This window comes from Ipomoea nil, unplaced genomic scaffold (genome assembly GCF_001879475.1).
Source record: "Ipomoea nil cultivar Tokyo-kokei standard unplaced genomic scaffold, Asagao_1.1 scaffold1622, whole genome shotgun sequence".
Classification (NCBI taxonomy): Eukaryota; Viridiplantae; Streptophyta; class Magnoliopsida; order Solanales; family Convolvulaceae; genus Ipomoea; species Ipomoea nil.
The window spans coordinates 669,525-692,800 of record NW_017618050.1 but is presented as its reverse complement, the minus strand read 5'-3'; the positions used below and the strand labels follow the sequence as shown (position 1 = coordinate 692,800).

The window sequence follows — 23,276 nt, the reverse complement described above, 5'->3', positions numbered from 1 at the left end:
CATAATTTGACAACAGTACATTCAGAAATAATAATTACAAATTCATAATTTCATATCCATATATTCATAATTTCACAACTAGACATTCATAATTACATAACTCCATATTTAGAATTCTTAAAGTGCCTGTTCACAGAGAACTATATCCATAATTGCATAACTACACATCCATAATTTCAAAACTATATATCCATAACTTCATAACTATATATCCATAACTTCATAACTAATATTCAGACTTGCAAAACTATATATATTCATAATTACATGTCGATTGGAGTTTTTGTAAACAAATAAAAATAATAAATAAATAAATAAATAAATTATTTGACTGGTGGAGTTACATGGTGCCGCTAATGGCACCGTTACTCCATCACAGTAAACAGTGTTGTTTTGCAACCGTGTGCACCATGCATGGTGCATGGTACACACGGTTACACAACATAATTTGCGTTTAAAAACTTATCAACCAAACAATAACAATGACTTTAATTCTCATTTCTGATAGCTAAACTTATGAACTAAACACACCCTTAAAAAGATTAAATATTAACCTAGTAACTTGATGCAATTGGTAATTAAACGAATGATTAATGTAGCAATAAGATTACAGGTTTGAATTTTAGAATACTAATAAAAGTTAACTATTCTTCTTAAATAATTATAACATTTTACTCCGTATTATTTATTTATCACTGTACAACTATAAACTTTTCATAATTTCAATGGTGTCCAAAATGAAAATCCAAGTTATATATATTTCAACAACAATTTTTTTTTTTTTTAAATTAATACTTATATTCAAAACTTGAGTATGATCAATTGACCTCACTCATCATTAGAATTGGTAATTATCGATACGACCCGTTAACACGACACAAAATTGAAAACAAAAAATAACGGATTAGTGATTAGCCTTAACATGTTCTGGGTCAACCCGTTAAACCTATTAAGAACATATTTAACCTGTTAATATTATCATATTAACCCGTTTATAATATAAAGGAAAGTTAAAAACTAAAAAACCTAAAGACTTTAATTTGAAAAGTTTTGTTCTTATTTTTACTGGCTAAGAATTTCTCTCATAGCTAGTCACTAAAAATATATTGATAGGTTATTGAATTTTAAAAAGTGCAATTAAACATTTGAATTTGTCAAAATAAATCAAATAAGTTTAATTTATCAATAATTAATAGGTTACTGGTAAAATTATCGACATGACCGACCATTAAAAATATTGAACCTTTTTCACGCCAAGCCTTAATTCTTGTTGTAGTATCCTTTTCAATTCCCTTACATCTCCATCTTGACTTGAGAAGTAAACTCACGATAAAGGTGTTAGCAGTACGTAACGTATGCAATAAATATGGTGACAGCATAGTATTATTAATTAGTATATGGTTGTTTGTCATCTACTCACACCATTCAATATAAATGTCGTCCCATAACATAATGTCCCTACTATGCTTTGGTAGTTGAACACGTGCTTCTTCCAGATTTGTAGTTGTATTACAAGCAATCGTTATGATGTGGAACCGTATCCAAAGTGGACACAGTTTTATGTTCATAATTATTTTATTTTTTTTAAATACTCATAATTCTTTATAAGGTAATATTTGTTCTATACTTTCTCAAACATTTTCAGCACAAAGAATCTAAGTCCCACCACCGGAGTTCGAACCTATGACCATCCATTTGGATGGGTAACCGGGATGCCATCACACTATATGTTCATAATTATAAAATTATATATTCATAATTTTTGAACTTCATAATCAGAATTATTGAACTCTATATTCACAATTACAGAACTGTACTCTATGTTCATAATTATTGAACTATATGTTCATAATTATAAAGTTATATATTCATACTTTTTAAACTTCATATTCACTATTATTGAATCTCTATATTCATAATTACAGAATTATATGTTTATAATTATATTCACAACTCTATGCTCATAATTATAGAACTATATGTTCATAATTTTTAAACTATATATTCATAATTATGAACAATTTTGAAACCGTGTCTACCTGATTCCACAGTTGCCTATTTGCAAGCTTGCCTTAGCTTAGGAGTTACGTTAGGTCACTGCTGCCTATTTCGATATGATCTTATTATTAGCATTAGAGTCCCACTAGCACGATATGTCTACAATTTTTTATATATTTTTTTTTAAAAAAAAACTTTTTATAACTCAAGTTAATTTTTCAAATTCTCTATATCATGAAACCTATAAAAGTAAATTGAGTCTATATAATTTTAAGACTCAACATCAAATTGTATATTATGCGCCCAATGAGTCAATCTCAAACCAAAACTCTCAATGTTCGTAACATGAAACATATTTATAGTTTAATGCTTGTATGTTAATTGGCAATTAATTATTTTTATAAAAATAAATATATTAACCTGCCAAATTATATCATGCACTCGAAGTTCACTTTGTATAGTAAATCTAGATGCTTATTTATATGTTCTTGTATACTGTAAGTTATTATTATTATTATTGTTGAATTTAACTACATGTTTTTCTATTCACTGTATTTTGATAATGTTCATTTTAAATTTACTGTAAATTAATTTTTAGTGTATTATAAATTAAAATGAATCTATAATCTATAATTCTATAAAACACTAACAATAACTATGTAATATACTAAAACTTTACATGCATCAAGTGTCTATATTATTACTAGATCGGATGGGAAGGAGACAAACTATGTTTCAACGTATGGGACACGAGATTATGAGAACAAAAAAATTGACTTATATTGATGCAAAGACTATTAATTTTAGGAAAAAAGACAAAGTTGAAAAAGCAGAAGGGGGCATGGAGGGACCGCAAAAGAAAAAAAAAAATTGAAATCCTAAGATCGACAATAATGGAGTTTATTTTATTTTATTTTTAAAAAATATTTAAGTTAGGAATTTTATTTTCGAAAAAGAAATATCGAAAACACTTAACTATTTGTGTTCAATTTAGTCAATGACTATTAGTTTTACTGATACTACATTGACGTTATTACTGTCACATTTTTTTAATTGATGAAGTGACACGTCATTTTATATATTATTTTATTAATATTTAATAATAATTAATTATATTCGAACATATTTTACTTTTGGACTTGCAATTACAATGCTATTGACAGATTTGGACTCAATATTTTATTTTTTCATAGTGATAGGGTCATGGGTTTATTGGGTAGGTATTTGGCAATAGTTATGACATGGAACCACCTTGCAAGATGGACCCATATTCAAAATGATGTAGTTTACGCGTGTGAAAATAACGGTATCATTAGTGGCACAGTTTCCGCAGTCAATGATTTTTTTTATTTTTTTCTTAAAATATAAATTATTGAAAACAACTCAGCGAGTAAATATTTAATTATGTAATTGTGAATATAGAGTTCTTTAGTTGTGAATATAGAGTTCTGTAATTGTGAATATAGTGTTCAAAAATTGTGAATATTGAGTTCAAAAATTGTGAATATTGAGTTCTTCAATTTTGTATATTGAGATCTAAAATTGTGAATATTGAGTACTAAAATTGTAAATATAGAGTTATATAATTGTGAATATTGAGTTCTAAAATTGTGAATATAGAATTCAAAAATTATGAATATAAAGTTAAAAAATTGTAAATATAGGTGGACCCGGGTCCAGATCATAATTTGCCCGTATTAGGTGTATAAATGTGGTAAATTAACAAAATGGGGACTATATATGGAATTGGGCTTAGGGGGAGTTGGGCCAATTGGCTTGGTGAAAGGGGAGGGGTAGGGATGGCAATGGGTCGAGGGTGGGACGGAGAGGACTATATCTATCACTCGACTCATCTTATATTTTTTTCACTCACCTAGTCACCTCCATCTCTAACCCACATCGGGTGACTTTTTTTAAAACACACCCCTGCCACTATAAGAAAAATCGTGAATCACAACTATGCAAAATCCTATCGCCTTTCCCTGCGATGGAATCTGTTCCGTCGTCCATCGAATTGTCATATTTTTGTACACGGCTTTTCGTCGTCTATAGCATATGGTTTAATAATTTACGAGTAATTTATTAAACTTTCAATTATTTACCAAACATCTCCACTGCCTGTTCAATGTGTGATATAAACAACAACAATAATAACAACAACACAAAATAGTAAAAGGACAGGAAACAAAATTTATGTGAAATTAAAGATGAGATTATTTAGTATAGTAATACAAAATCTCGATAAAGTGGAAAATTTGTGTGTGGCAGATAAATAATAATGTTTTGCAATTGTTTATCTTCAGTTCTCATGAAATCTTATTTAAAAAAAATTCTAATTTACCCAGTACAAATTCTTAATCCTCAGATAATAACTACATATTTTCCTTGTTATAAAAAAAATTTTAAAAAATTCTAAAGTATCATCCAAATATTAAATCCATCTCTTTTGACGCCTCGATCCGTTGGCTCCTTGGAACCACCTATCCCAGCCAACCTCTTTTGGACCTTTGGTCCTGCATCATCATTTCCATTCAAAAATTGTTACTATCTCAATTGATATTAGTGTCATGTTGTATCTAATAAAATTATATATTGTTGTATATTTTGTTACAATTTTAGGAGAGCAACAATTATGCCGCTTGACCACAAGTTCTTTGATTTAGAATAATATTTTTATTTTCATTATTTACAAAAATATCACTACTCTTTAAATTTTTACTATAAATTTTGAGAGTTTCAAACTTGATGTTACAATTTATTCAAGTTAATTACTAAATGAGAAATAAGACAATTAAAATGAGATGAGGAGATATTTCTGAAATTGATAATTACTTAAACAATAAGTCTTATGTAAGACCATATCACCATGAGATGTCAAATGTAGAATATTTTTTAGTTGAAGTATAATATTTTTTTTTTTTATAAATGCTTAAAAAGGTATTACACATTTTATATGAGAGTCTTTTTAGAAGACTTACTCAAGCATAAGTTATTATATTTGGAGTAGTAATAGTAATTCATAATTTCTTACACTGGTAGAAGAGCATCTGGAACGGATTCAACACTGGAGACCAGCCTACAGGTATAAGGAAGAGTTAGCAAAGGGAAAATTATATAGGATTATGATGGAGTAAAATTTTTGTTACGTGTCGTGATTTTATTGATAGAATAGAAAAAGAATAATAAAAATTGTAAGTCACTTTTTTTTTTTTTTTTTTTTATGAGTGAATCAAAATATGTTATGTAAGAAAAGAAGAAAAAAATAAAGTAAGATTTAGAAATACATATATATGGAAAATACTATGTGTATTCTCATTTTTTACTCCCACACACCAAATCTTGATGTAGACATTTGTATTAGAACTCACGTGAAAAAAGTAGTTTATCAATGTACGCCACTCCAAAAAGTAAAATTTAGAAAGTAAGATTTGGGAGTGCATGTACAACTCTATATATAATATTACACTTAGCAAATGTAACAAAAATGTTATGACCTTGTTGCCTGTCTTAGACCACATTAAAGTTGGTCAAACATAAATATTTTTGGTACTAGAGAATTGACTAGTTGAGACAACATTGTTGAATATTCACAATGAATTTTGATTTTTCATTAAATCATAGTTGAAATAAAATAAAATTTTAAACTAAGAAAAAACACGTTTGTTGCCCTTTTACTTAGGGTTCCACAGAAGTACAGAACATTTGAGATGATGTAAATGAGTAAATCACCGTGATTTAATGATGCAATAAATAAGGTTAAATGTTGATACATATAAAAAATTTATTCATTTTAGACACAATTTTCACAGTAAATTAAAACTTTAATTTTTTTTAATATTATCTACTAAACCAGTAAATTAAGCTAGTGTAGGCTAAAGTCAGATACAAATACTTTGATTAACATGGTATGTACTTACTCTTTGCAGACAATTGAAGATTCCCCGAGTGTTTCCAGTCGCTGCAGCTCTTCCTGTATCAATATATATAGATTCTTTAGAATACAATACAATTGCATGATGATATATTTAATTGTACAGAGCATCGACAAAACATATGTTAACCATATTCGACACAATTTAAAAATATATATACTTATATATATTGATAAAAAAAAACACAATAAAGTTGATTGAAACTTTAGAAATTCCCTAAAACTAATATTATTTGGATTAAATTTGAAGTAAAAAATTCATTCTAAAGAGTAAGGAAGAAGCGAAATATGTATGAGTGAGAGACCTGGATCAATTGAATTTGGTGATCGAGGGAGGCGACGGCGGCGGCCATCCGGTGCTTGCCCATGAACCCAACCGGAGACTGCGCCGGCGGTCCGGCAGCCGACGGCGTCCTGGAACGTGATCCCTCGCCGGAAGATGACGCAAGGTCGGAGGTTCGGGGCTGATCGTCAGATGGCTCCATAAATATGTATATATATGCTCCAAAATTGTAAGTATGAAAAGCTAGATAGGAAAATGAAGAGAGTATATATGGTGATTTGTGAGAGGAAGAGGGGGAATTGAAGAAAAGAATGGGAGTATTATTATTGATGGGGGAAGAGAGGTTGGGTGAGGTGACAGCTGCAAAAAAGCAGATCAAACACACAAGATACAAAAGAATGGTCAACTTTTTGATAAATTACATGGAAAATATAATATAATCTTCTCTAGTCCCCCCTTTTAGTCGCGGATCGGAGTGCATAATTTTGTTACACGTCTTTCATCACATTTCTTTTCAACACCATTAGAGCATCCATAAGAATACTTTTTTGGAGGTTTTTGAAACATTACAAAAACAATGACATGATTTTTACAGATATTTGGGATGAAGTTTTTGAGAAAATTTTATTCTTGCAAATTGTGAGTTTTTGTCAAACAGTATGTCTCATTGCCCACCCAGTGAACGCGTATGATACAATCAAAACTAATGAATTTGTTAGGCAAATACTTGTTAGCAGTTAACAATTAGTGGTTACTGGTTAGCGAATGATAGATTGTTTTAGCAATCTAACAAATAGTAGTTAGCAGTTAACAATTAGTGGTTACTGGTTAGCGTATGATAGATTGTGTTAGAAATTTTAATTGACATATTGTATTAGCCATTTGTAAAGAGATACTTAGTGAAATTAGTTTTTTACTATTAGTGATTAATATATAAAGAAAATCTATAATATTCAAGTAACAACAACAACAACAACAATAATAAACACTAAGCGGGAGCTTGCACCGAGATCAAGGATTGCACATAAAAAAGCAAAGAGTGGCATTGAGCTCCATTATACGATGAGCTTAACGCCCCTACTTCATTTTGAGCATTTGATTCACAAAAGATGAGTACGTCTTAAGTCTCTAAATAATTATAATTCATTTAAAAATATATTTCTAAGAGGGTGTTCTGAAAAAAAGAAAATTATTTCACCAAAACACTAATCTCAAATGCGGCTAAAAGTAACGTTTTAAATTTTAGTGGTTTACATTAAAAATGATGCTTTAAATTGTTGATTACCAAATATTATTTTTAGCGTTTTTTGACTTGGTCAAAATGCTAAAATAGTTAAATTCGTCAAAACTTTTACAGTTCCATCAATAACAAAATAAGTCTAAAACATAATGTTAAAATTAACAAAAATATTACTTGAAGTCCAAAAACTTACTTCCAATTTTTACTTTTATAAGTGCTCAAATTTTCTTGGAGAAAAAAAATAGATAAAAGTTATAATTTCTTTTATAATAAGCAATCAAAACATGTCATATGATAGACTGTAGAAAATAAGAGTAGAGTAAAATTGTTCTAAAATTAAATGAGATGCAATAGTTAATTTTTAAAGCTCTAAAACAGTAAAAAGTTAAAAAAAAAGTTTGTCTTTTTGGTAATCAGCTCTGACCGTACTAAACTCGGTCAAAAAGTTAGGTCTGGCTTATGAAGTGTGAAATGCAGAAAGTATGGTCTAAACAATGGACCATCATGTATTTGGAATATGAAAATACGATTGAGAATCTCTTTGTTTGGCCCACTCATATGGATGCAAGTGGGGAGAGCCTAACCCCAAATTCTTTCATATTTAACAAATAAAAAGTCATAACTTTAATCATTTCGATGTGCTTGACGTATTAATGTTTTATTTAGACATTAATAGTGTTTATAATTGATTTCTTAATTTTCTTTTGTGTAATATTAATCCATAGGAACTCATTGATAAATGTTATAAAATTTCATGGATTGGGCTCCATGGTTATGGATCCAAATATGTTAATATGGAATGTTTTATTTTCTAAGTGAAATCCCAGCCTCTATTATATGAAAGAATGAAAATATGTTCGTTGTTGTAGATTAAGAAACTTTTGTAACTTAGGTCTCTCCAATGCAAGGAGAAAGAAGGGGAGAAAGGAGGAGAGAAGCATTAGAGGAGAGGGAAATAAGTTGCTCTAGATAGAAAGATTATTCTCTTCGGAGTAACTCTGACATCGTGCATGGTGCGTGGCCTGGTTAACACACGCTAATGAGGTAACGCGTGCTAGCTTCACGCGCAGCGTCTTGAGTCCACTTCATTGGGCTATGATATATATATATATATATATATATATATATATATATATATATATATATATATGTGTGTGTGTGTGTGTGTGTGTGTGTGTGTGTGTGTGTGTGTGTGTGTGTAGAAGTTTGCTTAAATGCGATCGTGCCGTCCCGTGCAGCCGTTTGAAGAATACACCAATAGTGTTAACAAAAGGCACCAAGAAAAATACACAACAATGAAATGCAAAAATACATCAAAAAATACACAATACACCCAAAAATACACCATATAACTCCCCACCCTTAATGCTGCATTTCTGAATATTGTGTGGTACTTTTATTCCTACCTCATGATGCGTTTTTGGTGATGCGTACCTAATTTGTGCATTTTGTTGTTGTGCATTTCCTAACGTTGATGGTGTATATTTGCATAACTATTGGTGCGGCCGCTTTGATCGCATGAGAAGGCGCGACCGCCCCTGAACTCATCTCTCTCTCTCTCTCTCTCTCTTGATGGGGATATGGGACCCCGGGGGTCCATTTTTTGGCAAAATATTGACCCAAGTGGGGGTGGTGAAGAAATGAGATCGGCCCAAGTCCTATTGGGCTAAGAGGACAAGGGGTATGGTGGCCCATAAAGTCACAAAGGAGGAGAGAGAAGGGGTTTCCGGGGGAGAACCGCCGCCGGCCGGTGCGTGCGCCTCTGTCGCGGTGCCGCTAATAAAGACAGCAGTTGGGGATGAGGCTATGTAAAAGGGAAATTGAGTGCTGCCACTGAAGGTCAAACTGAGGACCTCCGATATAGCAAGGACACATCAAACCACTAGCCCACACCAACACTTGTTTACCAAAGCACGTGACCTTATATATGTTCCGATATTCTCAGGCGGGCAGCCTTGACCGCCGGCCATGATCGGCCGGCCACCTTAGGCCACGGTGCGGCCAGCGGAGGTGGTGCGCCCCCAGGAATGTCAACGGCACCCCCCTTTCTCGAGGCGGTGCGTTGCGGTGTTCGGACTGGTGCAGTAGGTTGTGGAGGGGTACGGTACGATATGTGGGTTGGTAATCGACCCTTTAGGCTAGTGCATGGCTAGTAATGTGAGCCCGTCGGACTTCCTGGCGTGGCGTGATTAGCGGGGACCATGCGCCCCCCAGCTCACCATCTGCGCCCCCGGCTGGGGTGGTAGCGAGAGGCAGGGAGGTGTGGTAGAGAAGGTGCGTGGGAAGTTGGAGACGTGGGTGAAGACGTGAGACATGTGGCGTTGTTGGAAGGGTGTTGATCCGATGGCGTACACGTGGACGGTGCAAGGTGTGGGGGTCATGCTATAAATAGATAGGGGTGTTAGCGAACAGAGCTTTCGGCAAACTACTCGTGTTCGTGTTCGGTAAGCGTTCGTTTATGTTCGTTTGTTAAGGTAAACGAACCATTAACAAACAAAAATTAGAGCTCGGTTAATAAACGAACAGAGTTTGAACAGTTGTATACTCGTTTGCTAAGAGATCGTGAACAAGCTCGTTTGTATTTGTTTAATAATGTTCGTGAACAAGCTCGTTTGTGTTCATTTAATAATGTTCGTGAACAAACTCGTTTATGTTCGTTTAATAATGTTCGTGAACAAGCTCGTTTAGTGTTCGTTAACAATGTTTGCGAACATGAACGTAGATTATTTCTTGTTCACGAACGAATTTTGATCATGAACATATGCAGGTGTTTGATTATTAAAAGTTCACGTACGTGCTCATGAACGTAAACCAACATGTTCGTGAACGTGTTTGTTAACGAACATGTTTGTTACGAACACGTTCACGACGTTAACGAACACGTTCGTGAACGTGTTCGCAAACGTTGACAAACACGTTCGCGAACATGTTCATTAACGTAAACGAACACGTTCGTGAACGTGTTCGTGAACGTTAACAAACACTAATGAACGCTTAACAAATGAACACGAACAAGATTTTCAAAAACCTTAACAAACGAACACGAACATGAACACCCCAAAATTTTTAACAAACGAACACGAACAACCTTCGTTCGTTTATGTTCGGTTCGTTAACAACCCTATAAATAGGGGTCCTGGATCCTTAGCAAGGGGCAACCAAGACACAACAGACACCTTGGCCTAGTGGTCTCTGGTTTATACTTTCAACCCAGTCACTTGGGTTCGATTCATCTCAGTAGCATATCTAGCTATAGTGCGCCCATTACTTGGGCCGCGTTCTTTGTATTTGGGCCTCCATTCTGGGCATGTACCTCGGGCTTTGTATGTACTATTTTGGGCCTAGCGCCCCGGGTATTAAAGTTATTACTTTCCTACTCCCGTCCTATGTTCCTATACCCGGTTTATGGTGGATCCGGTCCCAATAAAATCACTACTCAAGTGAGTACAGAAGGAAAAATGAGACCAAGGACACAATTAGTTGTCTTAAACCAAAATAATATTACCAACAACCTTGTGGTCTAATGGTATCCGGTTGCTCCCCTAAGTGGGAGCTTTAGTGGAGGCGATTAGTAGTTTGGGTATTCCCTTCCCTTGTAATAAAATCGAAGGTCTATTGAATCACTTAAGACTTGTGTCATGAGGCTGACTCTATCAAGTTGCTTAGAGAATTAACAATCAAAATTTTCCGCTTTTCATTAAATAAGAGAGTATTTATTCAAGTGTAATTACACTTTTCTTTTTCAGTAATACTCGTACTCTATTATATTGTAGTATCTGTTCATCGTCTATATTTTCTCATAACCTCCAATATGAAATAGTCATTACATACCATCTGGATACAATGTGATTATTACACTTTTCTAAGAGTCGATTTTAAAATCATTATACTCATAATACATCATTATAACATGCATGTAAGCATGCTCTAGGGCTTAATCATCTTCGGGACTATATGTCCCCTTATTGACTAGTGAGGTCACTTATTCATAATTCGTGTGTGTATATATATATATATATATATATATATATATATATAGAGAGAGAGAGAGAGAGAGAGAGAGAGACTTTAATCCGATTTTATGGACGGGTGCACATGGACATTCCTTCACCATGAGTTTTTTCTTTATATTTGCCCTCCTTCCTTTGGTTGGCTAGGCAGCCTAGCCTATATTATATTGGGACACAAATTATGCTGTGAAAACATGTTCACCATGTGTATAGTGAACACAATGGTAGATTCATAATTTCTATACTATAAATTTTTTTTTTTTTTTTTTGAAAACGTAGATTCATAATTTTGTTTTTCATTTGTTGTTACAGATATTATGAATTTATAGTACAAAAATTATGAATCTACAGTACATAAATTATGAATTTACAGTATAGAAATTATGAATCTACAACTTAGAAATTATGGATCTATCCCGTTAACAACAAATGAAAAACAAAATTATGAATTTACGTTTTCAAAAAATAAAATAAAATTATGAATCAGTATAGAAATTATGAATATGTCCATGTATTCACCATGAGCATGATGAACACCTTTCCACATCATAACTATCCATATTGGGATGAGTACATACATTTACATACATTTTCAATATTCTATTAATAACGTTTTTAATGTATTTTAAGTTTTCGCACCCATCTAATAATATTTCTTACTCTACCTCTGTTAGTAGTAAAAAAAAAGTAAAAATGTAAGTAATTGAACCTCATTACATTTGATGAAAAATAAACTTTTTTTGAATGCCACTAGCTCTATTACATTGTAGTACCTGTTCATATACTTTCTCAACCTACTGAAACACAAAGAGCTAATAACTAAATCACTAATGTGTGAAAAAAAAAAAGTCTTTCTGATCACTAAATCATGCAATTTATGGGCAAAAGAAGAGTATGAGGTGAAATTTTATTTATTAACCCAAATTAATTAAGATTTTTGAAAAGTACCATTTTTTTTTTTTTTGACAAAAGTATTAATAAAGAGGTTGAGATGTCATTTTGCTAAAAACTCAATGACTAAATTTGGTAATGTCTAAAGCACGGGAATTGAGTATGCTATTAACAATAACTCGGACAAAAAAAAAATGTAATATTCCATATGTTAATTCTATTTTAGGTCATAGATTTATAGGTGACAGTCCATTTTTAGTCGTTTTTTTATCAGAACATTCTTATTTGGTTCTAGTATTATTGTGACATTATAATTTGTATCTTTCGTTAACAAAATCGTTAAAATGTCGTAAAATACAAGTATATTTAGATCTTTTTTTTTTTTAAATACAAAGTAGGGGTTGACCCACTATATTTATTATGTTTAGTTTTTTTAAAAAAATTCATAATTGAAGACTGAAATGTCATTGTATTTAACAATATTTAAACTATTTTGTTAATAGATGATCAAAAATGGTTATGTCACAATAATACTATGATCAAAAGTGAATGTTCTAATAAAAAATTCTAAAAATGGGTTGTCGTCACCTATAAATTTAGGACCATATATAAATAGAATTAACTCTGATTTTTTTTTTTTTTTTTTTTGTGGTAATAAAATCTTTGAAAATTTTTTACCGTATTTTAAAAAATTAGATAAATATATTTATAATGTTTTATAAATTGTGTAAGTGGTTGAAAATGTAATATTTTTTATATTTAAATTATTACATTTTTAGTTGAGACGTGATACTATAAAATATTTTATTACATGATTTTCTTTAGAGTCGAAATTCTTGCATGCCCTAGGGCATGAGTCTAGTGAATGAAATTAAAAATCTCATTTAAAACTTGCTTCTAGCGATACAGTAATGCGCATAGGGGCCTATATGATGTGTTTTGATACACATAGCTAAAAGCTAGATGAAAGTTTGAAAGACGAGAACGAAGTTAATAGTTAATAAGTTACCTAATTGAAATTAAAGTGTTTAATAAAATTAGTTGTTGAATGAGTTGATAAGTATAAAAATACATAAAAAGATAGACTAAGATATTACTGTTCGTTTGGTTGGAGGGAATTGCAATTCCACTTCCCTCATTTGCACTAAATCAGAGTTTCATGCCCCCCCCCCCTACCCCCTACCCCCTAGAAGTTTCAAATCCGCAATTTTTAATATGAAAAAAAAAACCCTTGAAACAAAATTACTCTTTCTATTTGCTAACCTAAAATTGATGTTTCATTTGTTTGCTATAATAAGTATGTGCATTTTGGTATTTATATTACTTATTTTCTTTCTATTCTCATGGATACCAAATACTAAAATTGAAATTCTTAGTAACGTTTATTCCTACAAACCAAATGGTAGAATTTAAATTTTTATTTTATTCACACATTGTTCCTCTTCCATGGAATTACAATCTATTCCTAATCACTTCATTGCAAACAAACTCCATTAGTGTTTTGATTAATAAAGAGTATATGGTGTATCTTTTGTAAATTAATAAGGGCATAAAAAGATCAAGATTATGTTGTCTAATGGTACTAGGGTTGGACTTCTTATTTGGAAGGTTGTGAGTTTGAGGTTCAGTGGAGGCATTATTGACTCTTTGTGTTTAGTAGGTGGGAGAAAGTATATGAACAAATATTACATTGTGATAGAGCCAATTACATTCAAAAAAGAAATAAGTTATTATTTTAAATTCTCATTATTTACCAAACAAATTATGTAGTTTATTTACCTTCTAAAATAAGTTATAAGTTTTACCTATGATAGAAAATGCGAGTTTTTTTTTTACTAAATTCTTGTAAAATACATATTGTGGTTTATAGTAGTTAAATTAATCTTTCGCGGTTGCGACTTTATTGAAAAAAAATCATGCAAGAAATCTGAAACTTTTTCTTTTTATTTTTGGAAAATTATTTTAGGAACCAAAATGCCACCTAAAAAGGGAAATTTAGTAATTTACAGTCACAAATTAAAATAGAGAGAGAGAAGTCAATGGTCCGGCCTTGCTTTATCTTCTTCCTCTCGTCGCAAGCAGATGTAAAGTGGCTGGCACGGCACGACCAACCCATTAAAGAGTCCGCACAACCTTCATCATCTCCATCCCCTTCTTCATCTCTAACAGGTATGCTTACAAAAACCACATTTTTTTTTATTATCTTCTATCATTTCCAGCTTTGATTTTGAGATTATTCAACTTCTGTTTAGTTATTCATTCCATGTTTGCTTAAATTGAGAGTACCCATATGTCAAATTGTTGTTATCTAGGCTCTTCATTGTTAGATTTGACTTTCTAGTTTCTATACAATTGCAATTTGCAAAGACATACTTTTGTGTTCATATATTGTTGCTCTCACTCATTTCCAAGTTCTTGGTTCTATTTAACTTCATTTTTATCATCCATGACATGTTTTTTGCTTAAATTGAGAAATACCCATATGTCATATTGTTCTTATCTACGCTCTTCATTGTTGGATTTGAGTTTCTATAGGATTGCAAGACATAATTTTGTGTTGATATATTGTTGCTCTTACTCATTTCCAAGTTCTTGGTTCTTTTTAACTTAATTTTGATCATCCATGCCATGTTTGCTTCATTTGAGAGTGCCTATATGTCCAATTGTTGTTATCTAAGCTCCTTATTGTTGGATTTGAGTTTCTATAGAATTGTACGACATACTTTTGTGTTGATATATTGTTGCTCTTACTCATCATTTCCAAGTTCTTGGTTCTTTTTAACTTAATTTTTATCATCCATTTCATGTTTGCTTAAATTGAGAGTAGCCCTAACCAGCTTGGTTGGCGTGAGTGGCCGTGCACTCTTGTCCCTTAAGAGAAGTTGGGAGTTCGATCCCCCTCTTGTATGGAAAAACCAATCTGGCCAGCACCTTGCCCCTTATTTGGACCGGTCCGATGCAAATGAGGATTAGTCTTAGTATGGTACGGGTTTAAAGGTGTTTCCTACAGTTAGGGTCTGCTCAGGATACCTCGTGGGCTAACCCAAAAAAAAAATTGAAATTAGCCGTATGTCAAATTGTTGTTATCTAGGCTCTTCATTGTTGGATTTGAGTTTCTATAGAATTGCAAGACATACTTTTGTGTTGATATATTCTTTGCTCTTAATCGTTTCTATGATCTTGGCTCTATTTTAACTTAATTTTCATTATTCATGGCACGGTTACTTGATCAGAGTTTGCAGATTGCAGATTGTTGTTACCTAGGCTCTTCAATTCTTCATTGTTGTCTTTTAAACCCTAATAAATTATAAGACATAATTTTGTGTTGATATATTATTTTTCATTATACATTTCAGGATCTTGGGTCTGTTTAACATACTTTTTGTACTTTAGGCCATAGTTTCTTTAATTCAAAATAAATTGTTGGGATCTTGGGGCTTCTTATGGATGAATTTAGACTCTATCCAATTATGAGAATCTATTCATATCATTTTGTCATTCATTTTCAAGATTCTTGGTTGATTGATATTCCTACATTCTTAGTAGAAGTGTGCTCGTAACTTGAAGGCAAGATGGCAATGGGCATGAAGGAGATGTCTATCATAATAGCAACATTAGGTTTGGTATCCTTTATTTTTGGAGTTGTCGCCGAAAACAAAAAGGTTTGTTCATTTCTATGCCGTTACGTTTTTGTTTTAACTTTTACATTTTGTTTGAAAGCTTCCGTTCTGGAATACCTTGACCTATAGGATATAAAATAAATAACTAAAAGTGTGATGTTTTTACTATTGTCCTCTCGAACTGCAGCCTGCATATGGTACTGCAATCCCGGGGAAAGGCATAGTCATTTGCAAGTATCCGTCCGATCCAACTCCCGTTCTCGGATATTTGTCTGTCGCCTTTCTGTTGGCCTCCACTGCAGTTGGATACTTTTCGCTATTCTATCCATACAAGGGGAAGTCTATTCCACAGTCTGCGTTCTTCAAAAACACCAGTTTCCTCGTGTTCTTCAATATTGCTATGTGAGTATACATAACTAGTACATATTATTTCAGAAATGGTCAATTGATCAAATATTAGCTGGGTTTATATATATATACAACATAGAGGAACTAAAAGGGCACCTTGCTACAATTTTGGGTTCTATGGTATAGTTGCTTTTTTGCATTAAGCTAGGCTTAAATGACGATTTACTTGCCAAGGACCTTGTGGTCTAGTGGCACCAAGTTGCTCCGGTATTGACTCTTTGTGCTTCAGTGGTTGAGAAAGTAGTTATGAACAGATACTGCATTGAGGCGCGGTATTGACTCTTTGTGCTTCAGTGGTTGAGAAAGTAGTTATGAACAGATACTGCATTGAGGCGCGGTATTGACTCTTTGTGCTTCAGTGGTCGAGAAAGTAGTTATGAACAGATACTGCATTGAGGCGCGGTATTGACTCTTTGTGCTTCAGTGGTTGAGAAAGTAGTTATGAACAGATACTGCATTGTAACAGAGTCAGTAGTACTAAAAAAAAATGACGATTTACTTACAAGTGCAATGAACATTACGCCTTATCTTTTTGTGTGTTGGATTACTTATGGTGTTCTTTTTCCTCATCGTGATGTGAAGAGGGACGACTGGATTAGCTGCAGCGTTTCTGTTATGGCCAACAATCACCGAGCAACTTCACATTACGAACAACGTTCATCAAGACTTGCAAACAGGCGGGTGCCCCACGGCTAAGACGGGCCTTCTTGGTGGTGGTGCGTTTTTGTCTCTCGACTCGTCCCTCTTCTGGTTGGTCTTGATGATGCTAGCGCACAATGCTCGGGAAGACTACCTGGAGGACGAGGGCATCAAAGGTGGGGAAGGGTACGCGGTTTCTGCCGATTATGAGGCAGATGTGCCAATTTCATCAAAGGCTTCTCACTGAACTTTGCTATTAATCTGTAAATATTATTGCTATTAATAGAAAGGCAATATGTATTATGAACTTATTGTTCTTTGATGTTGTGCTGCATTGTACCATACTATTGCAAATAAGAATGTTGGCCCTGTTTGGTAAAATGTTTGGTAAAATGGCTGATAGCTGTTAGCTGATTGTGTTAATTAGAGGGTATAAAGAGTTGATAACATTAGCTGATTGTAGAAAAGTGTTTGGTAAATTAACTGTTACCTGATAGCTGTTTGGTATAATTTCTTTTCTCAAAAAGCTAGTTAAAAAAGTTGCTTGGAGTAGCTTTTTGAATTTTAGCCTTTTGGAGTTGCGAAAAATCTAATTAATCAAACATTTTTATTGATATTTTAATTAAATCAAACAATTAATAGTGATCAAATAAGTCAAAATTGATCTATAGGCCAATTTTTTACCAACAGGGCCGTTGTAAACTTTTAGAAGCGTTTAGTGCAGTTTTCTGATTTCCTATTCTCTTTTTCCACAGTTTTTCCATTTTTCTTTTTCTATTTGAAGTGCAAAAATACATAAAGTACATTATTCTAACTCGTAAAATACATCATTCTAACAAGAAATTTCATTATTCTAACACATAAAATACATTTTACATTAATCTAACAGATAAAATACATTATTCTAACTCATAAAATACATGATCTTACCCATAAATTTTATTAAATTAACACATATAAAGTACATTATTCTACCCTTAGAATGCTCATTATTTTAACACGCACGCAGAACAAATTTTTTTTTTTTACTTCAAAACAACATCGTTTGGACCGTGGTCCACACAGCTGTGTGGACCACGATTCACATATAATTTGCCTATATTATCTTCTCCCAAAAGAAAGACAACAGTTATGCTATAGACTCCGGTCCACCTTACTATAAAATTCACAATTTATTATTGAATGTTCACAATTTACATACTGAATATTCACAATGTAAATTATAAACATTCAATATGTAAATTGTATATTTTTAAATTGAGTTCATCTTACAAGATGACCCAGGTCCATAGAATAATTTGCCAAAGAAACCCATATGGGGCAAAGAAACACATGGGCTTTTTTCAACATTTCTCTGGTGTCTCGGGCCATTTCCAAACCAAAAATCAAACAAAAGGTATAACCATTGTTGTTAGTGACAATTAGTAGTGATATAGTTTATTATGCATATTGTGTACCTGGTCCATGTACGTGCACCTAACATTTTATGTACTATGTATCTTTAGTTAATTGATTATGTATCTGTAACAATATGTACATAATCTATTAATTAGAAGTACGAAATATATTAACTATAGGTACATAATCTAGATATAATATATCTAGAATGAGCATAGTAAACCTCAATCCATGATATTATGATTGGACAAGTAGATGCTACATATTCAACACCAATATGTTATTACTTTGATTTAATTAGCTTGCAATCGCTATCCGATGATTCGTTCTCGGTGAAACATGTTGTGGTATATGTGTTGATCCCCACTGATATGTGTAAGTTCAAAGGTCGGATCGATCGACAATCATTCTCTAGTCTTCTTGTTGATTTAAGGCTTATATTCGGTGGAATGGGACAACGTCAAAGGGTTCCGAGCATGTCTGTGGTAGGTGAGCCTCCAGAAATCCCCTCCGCAAGCATTGATATTTATAGAGGAGGGGTGGAGACACATGACAAGCCGTCGGCATGTCCAACACGTGTCGCACATGCAATACACTCGCTCAGGAACGGGGCATCGACGACCACATGGATGAAGATTCATATATGAATGCCCACTAAGAAAAGGTGGGGGGTGGGGCGGGGGGGGACTATCACTCGTCAATGATTTCTAGGGTGTCCGTCCCGACCTTACCTGGTCGGAGTCAACACCTAGGCTACGTTCAACAACCGTAATATTCCTACAACTCGGGTGTAGTTTTAGGTCGAGCAACCTGGGGTTATGGTCGGTGAAGATTGGGAACGACCTCTCCCATAAATTCGGTCGCATACCAACCGTATCTACTACTCGAGGGAAGATATACTCGGGGTATATTTCTCTTCACATGTCTTGTGACCCTAACCAACAAAAGACTACCACAACAAGGTAAATCAATTTAGGTTACTCATAGTTGATCGGTTCAAATGAAAAAAGCTAATAGACAGCTCTTACGAGGAGTCAAATTCAAAACTTTATGATTAATTACTATACTAATTTGACTGGGATTGCCCCATCCACGATAGTATTAACGTTGTTCATCATCTATACGCCCACTTTCTGCAGCAGCAAACACAAAGTGCTGAAGCACGTACAAGCAAACATGAAATCATGCTAACGCAATAACCTTAAAATTTGTTTTGGTCTCAATCATCGCGTTATATACAACGACGAGGCCACATTAAACAATTGGTTATAATACCTTAACCGTCGCTATAAGTGCTTAAGTGTCGGACAAGTAGTCTACCCAGCGTGACTCAATCTCCTCAGCCCACCACGTACTGTTACTCTTTCGGCAACAATAATGGCCTGCCAACAACCTCTCGGCAATTTATATCCTACCCCACGGCGCGCGTTGCACTATGCATCCAGATACAAAATGACGTCGTTTTAATTATTTTTTTTTTTGAAATTTCCCGCCCCTGACAGTAGTTTTTTCTTTAAAAAAAAACCCGATGTTCAAGAATGTACATAATGTTATACTAGAATACACATAATGTTATACATGAATGTACATAATTATATAACAAAATATACATACTCTTTTTAAAAGATAATACACATAATCTAACATAATACATAATAAACATAAACTTTTAACATAATACACATCAACTTTTAACATAATACACACAAATTTTCTGATTCGGATGTACATAATTGTATAAAAAGAATATACATAATTGTATAAAAAATACACATAACTGTATGAACCAATACACATAACGTTGTGAACAAATACACATAATCTCAGCAACTTCCTACCGCGCCTCCCAACACTACCCAAAACGATGTCGTTTTGGGAGGCGCGCGGCGCACAGTGCTATGTGCGCCGTGGTGTAGGATATAACGATTGCAACCTCTCCATATGATCCACTCACAAAACTTTAGCTCCATAATTTTTATTACTTTTTATCACGATTAGTGTCGATCTACGTATTTAATTGATTTGTGATAAGTGGGGATGCCAATCTTTGGTTACAACTGACGGATAAGATAAAAAATTTGTAAGATTTGGATTAAACAATTTTGATCCTAATCGATGAAAATGATGACCAGTTTAGTCGCCTTTTCTGGCGACTTGCTGGTCGCGCCATCGCCGATTATTTCTAGAAGGTTGTTGAAACTTCACCAGTATATTAATGACCGATTATTGTAGGTCACTAATCAGTTTTTTGAACTTTGATGCACTAAATTAATATGTTAACGTGTTTAAATGCAACTTTCAAAAGTTTGACAACTTTATTGACTTCTCATATAAAGTTTGGGAGTGTATTTGACAATTTTCTCTTAAATATATTAATTATTTTTAGCTGGATTTTGAAAATGGAAGTTTAGATTAATTGATTGGGTTTAAGTTTATATTTATTAGGGTAAATGCAACTAGTTTATTAAAATTGAAAGTTTAGAATGATAATTTGAAAATATAAAAAATTTTATTTGAGGTCGTCGATAAGCTCGACATTTTGAGATTTTAAGGTTAAAACCAAGAATTTTAAACTTGACAAAAAAAAAAAAAAAGAACATAAATCTGAATGGACTTATCCAATTAATATCTCTAGTTATACGTTTAGCAAGTTAGTAAAGAACATAAAAAGTAAGATCAAACATCAAAGATCCTTAATTTTAGATATGAAACATACTTATATCTTTAGTACAATCCAGCTATTTCACCTTTAGTACTTGTGCCTACAATCAGCAAGGTCGGGGATTAGTCCCTACCTCCGATGGTCGAAACCCTTCGTTAATCAAAAAAACAAAAAAAAAAAAAAAAAGTAAGACGTTTATTTGTAGTGAATTTAGGTAACTAAGAAATAGATAATTAGTTTATTTGTAGTGAATTTAGGTAACTAAGAAATAGATAATTATTTTATAGCTGTAAAATTATATTATTATAAAATTAGTGAACGTGTAGGTGTACGTGCGAGTGAACAGATTGAAGTTGTCGTTATATAACTGCAACTAGGTAGCTAGGATATATAAATATGATTTAGTGAAGGGAAAATGCAGCTTCATGTGGGACCCAGTTTGATTTTTATGTTTATGATTATGGCCTTATTGGTAGAGTGTTTTACTAGATGAAAACGAAACCCTAATTTAGTACTATGAATTAAGAGGTGATGTTTTGAACATGATTTACGACATGTCTTTTTAGGAATGCAAATATATGCATGATTGCATGATATATATGGTACGTTTTCATTACGTATAGCATATATTCAACAATCACATCCCTCGTTTGAGTTTTTTTTTTTTTTTTTTTTTTTTTTTTTTTTTTTTTTTTTTGGTGTAAACCACACAATGTGGTCCGGGTCTTTCCCTATCGTCCATTTAACGGTCCAGGTCCACCCGGTTCGCTCCGAGAGGCATAGAAGCTGGTTCAAAGGGAATCGTCACTTGTGAGAATTGAACCTGGGTTATCCCGAAATTCTCCCCCACAAAGAGAGCTTATTTGCCCGATTTTTTTTTTTTGGATGACAAAGAAAATACACGGTCACTATTTAAAGGTATGCTTGTGTAACGGACTTGACTAAAAAAGTGTTAATAAAAATCAAATTTCGACCTTCATAGCTTTGTGTGACAGGCGTAACTGAAAAGGTATTAATAAGAATGATCAAATTCGTAACCTTCAAGTTTAAGGCTCTGTTTGGCAACGCTAAGCTAGGAGCTTATAGCTTATTTTAAGCTACTAATAAGCTATAAGCTCTGTTTGGTAATGTTCCTAAAATAAGCTCCTAGCTTAAAATAAGAGCTTATTTTGGAACGCTACTTTAGGTAGCGTTTCAAAATAAGCTACTAGCTTCCTAACTTTTTTTCCATCTTTACCCTTATTATTTTAAAGTAATGACATATTTTAACCTTATGAATTAAAACCCTTTCTCTTCCCCTATCCCAACTTTCACGTCAATCCCTTCCTTAGTTTTATTTCCTGCTAAACAATTATGTTGAAACTTTAGCTTATTATTATTATTATTATTATTATTATTCTTCTTCTTCTTCTTCTTCTTCTTCTTCTTCTTCTTCTTCTTCTTCTTCTTCTTCTTCTTCTTCTTCTTCTTCTTCTTCTTCTTCTTCTTCTTATTATTATTATTATTATTATTATTATTATTATTATTATTATTATTATTATTATTGAACAAGAGCCGCCAACTAATGCTCAAGAAGCATTCAATCGTGCACATTCTTCTCTTCGAAGTTGTATTGAGAGGTCGTTTGGAGTATTGAATAAGAGATGGAAGATACTTATTAAAATGCCGCAGTTTAGTGAGGAGACCCAAATTGATGTTATTATGGCCACATTTGCACTACATAATTATATTCGGAAGAATTCACAAGATGACATGATATTTAATGTGCTTGAGCAGCATCCAGATTACATACCGCCCGATGAACTTCAAGATTCAAGTAGTAATATCTCCATCAACGAAAATTTAAGTCACACCTCTATGGAGATGAAGGAGATTCGCAACAATATTGCTACTTCATTATGGGATGCTAGATCATGATCATGCTAATAGTTTTATTTTAAAAAGTGTTTACTTTTTTTGGAAGACGAAATGTTAAATTTTAATATGTAAACAAACTAATTTAAATTTTATGAAGATGTCCTTTTTAGTCTTTTTACACTTATCAGCTTATCAAAAAGTTAATTTTACCAAACACTTTCAATCATAACAGCTCTTCAATTTTCAACTCCGAGCTTATAGCTTTTCAGCTTTCAGCTCCTTTTCAGCTATCAGCTCCTAGCTTATAGCTTTTCAGCTAGGTTTGCCAAACAGAGCCTA

General features: G+C 32.9%; 2 protein-coding genes and 1 long non-coding RNA gene across 6 annotated transcripts; 2 read left to right on the top strand and 1 right to left on the bottom strand.

Moving 5' to 3' along the window:
• Positions 1–4,188: 4,188 nt before the first annotated feature.
• Positions 4,189–6,550, bottom strand: LOC109191420 (guanine nucleotide-binding protein subunit gamma 2-like). Its single transcript, XM_019342073.1, has 4 exons — positions 6,235–6,550; positions 5,916–5,968; positions 5,030–5,074; positions 4,189–4,511 (listed from the first exon to the last, which is right to left on the bottom strand). The coding sequence occupies exons 1-4, from the start codon at positions 6,412–6,414 to the stop codon at positions 4,430–4,432; spliced, it is 360 nt and encodes a 119-aa protein (XP_019197618.1). The 5' UTR covers positions 6,415–6,550; the 3' UTR covers positions 4,189–4,429.
• Positions 6,551–10,765: 4,215 nt separating this feature from the next.
• Positions 10,766–17,385, top strand: LOC109191419. 4 transcript variants are annotated; one of them, XM_019342072.1, is made up of 4 exons: positions 10,766–10,775; positions 15,897–16,015; positions 16,161–16,375; positions 16,964–17,385. In XM_019342072.1, exons 2-4 carry the CDS (start codon positions 15,926–15,928, stop codon positions 17,265–17,267), a joined length of 609 nt encoding a protein of 202 aa, XP_019197617.1. In that variant the 5' UTR covers positions 10,766–10,775; positions 15,897–15,925; the 3' UTR covers positions 17,268–17,385. The 4 variants fall into 4 exon arrangements, with proteins under 4 accessions (XP_019197617.1, XP_019197614.1, XP_019197616.1 ...); XM_019342069.1 differs by lacking the exon at positions 10,766–10,775 and adding an exon at positions 14,370–14,522 and having other exon boundaries at positions 15,921–16,015; XM_019342071.1 differs by lacking the exon at positions 10,766–10,775 and adding an exon at positions 14,370–14,522 and having other exon boundaries at positions 15,900–16,015.
• On the top strand, positions 14,529–15,857 carry LOC109191421. Its single transcript, XR_002055918.1, has 3 exons — positions 14,529–14,618; positions 15,191–15,194; positions 15,445–15,857. It is a non-coding gene; the product is annotated as an uncharacterized LOC109191421 (long non-coding RNA).
• Positions 17,386–23,276: the final 5,891 nt, after the last annotated feature.

Coding starts and splice junctions, on each gene's coding strand:
- LOC109191420 (XM_019342073.1), bottom strand. CDS start 6,414: ATGGAGCCATCTGACGATCAGCCCCGAACCTCCGACCTTGCGTCATCT. Junction 5,969..6,234: donor ACCAAATTCAATTGATCCAG/GTCTCTCACTCA, acceptor ATATTGATACAG/GAAGAGCTGCAGCGACTGGA. Junction 5,075..5,915: donor TCTTCAATTGTCTGCAAAGA/GTAAGTACATAC, acceptor TTATACCTGTAG/GCTGGTCTCCAGTGTTGAAT.
- LOC109191419 (XM_019342069.1), top strand. CDS start 14,393: ATGGTCCGGCCTTGCTTTATCTTCTTCCTCTCGTCGCAAGCAGATGTA. Junction 14,523..15,920: donor CCCTTCTTCATCTCTAACAG/GTATGCTTACAA, acceptor CGTAACTTGAAG/GCAAGATGGCAATGGGCATG. Junction 16,376..16,963: donor GTGTTCTTCAATATTGCTAT/GTGAGTATACAT, acceptor CGTGATGTGAAG/AGGGACGACTGGATTAGCTG.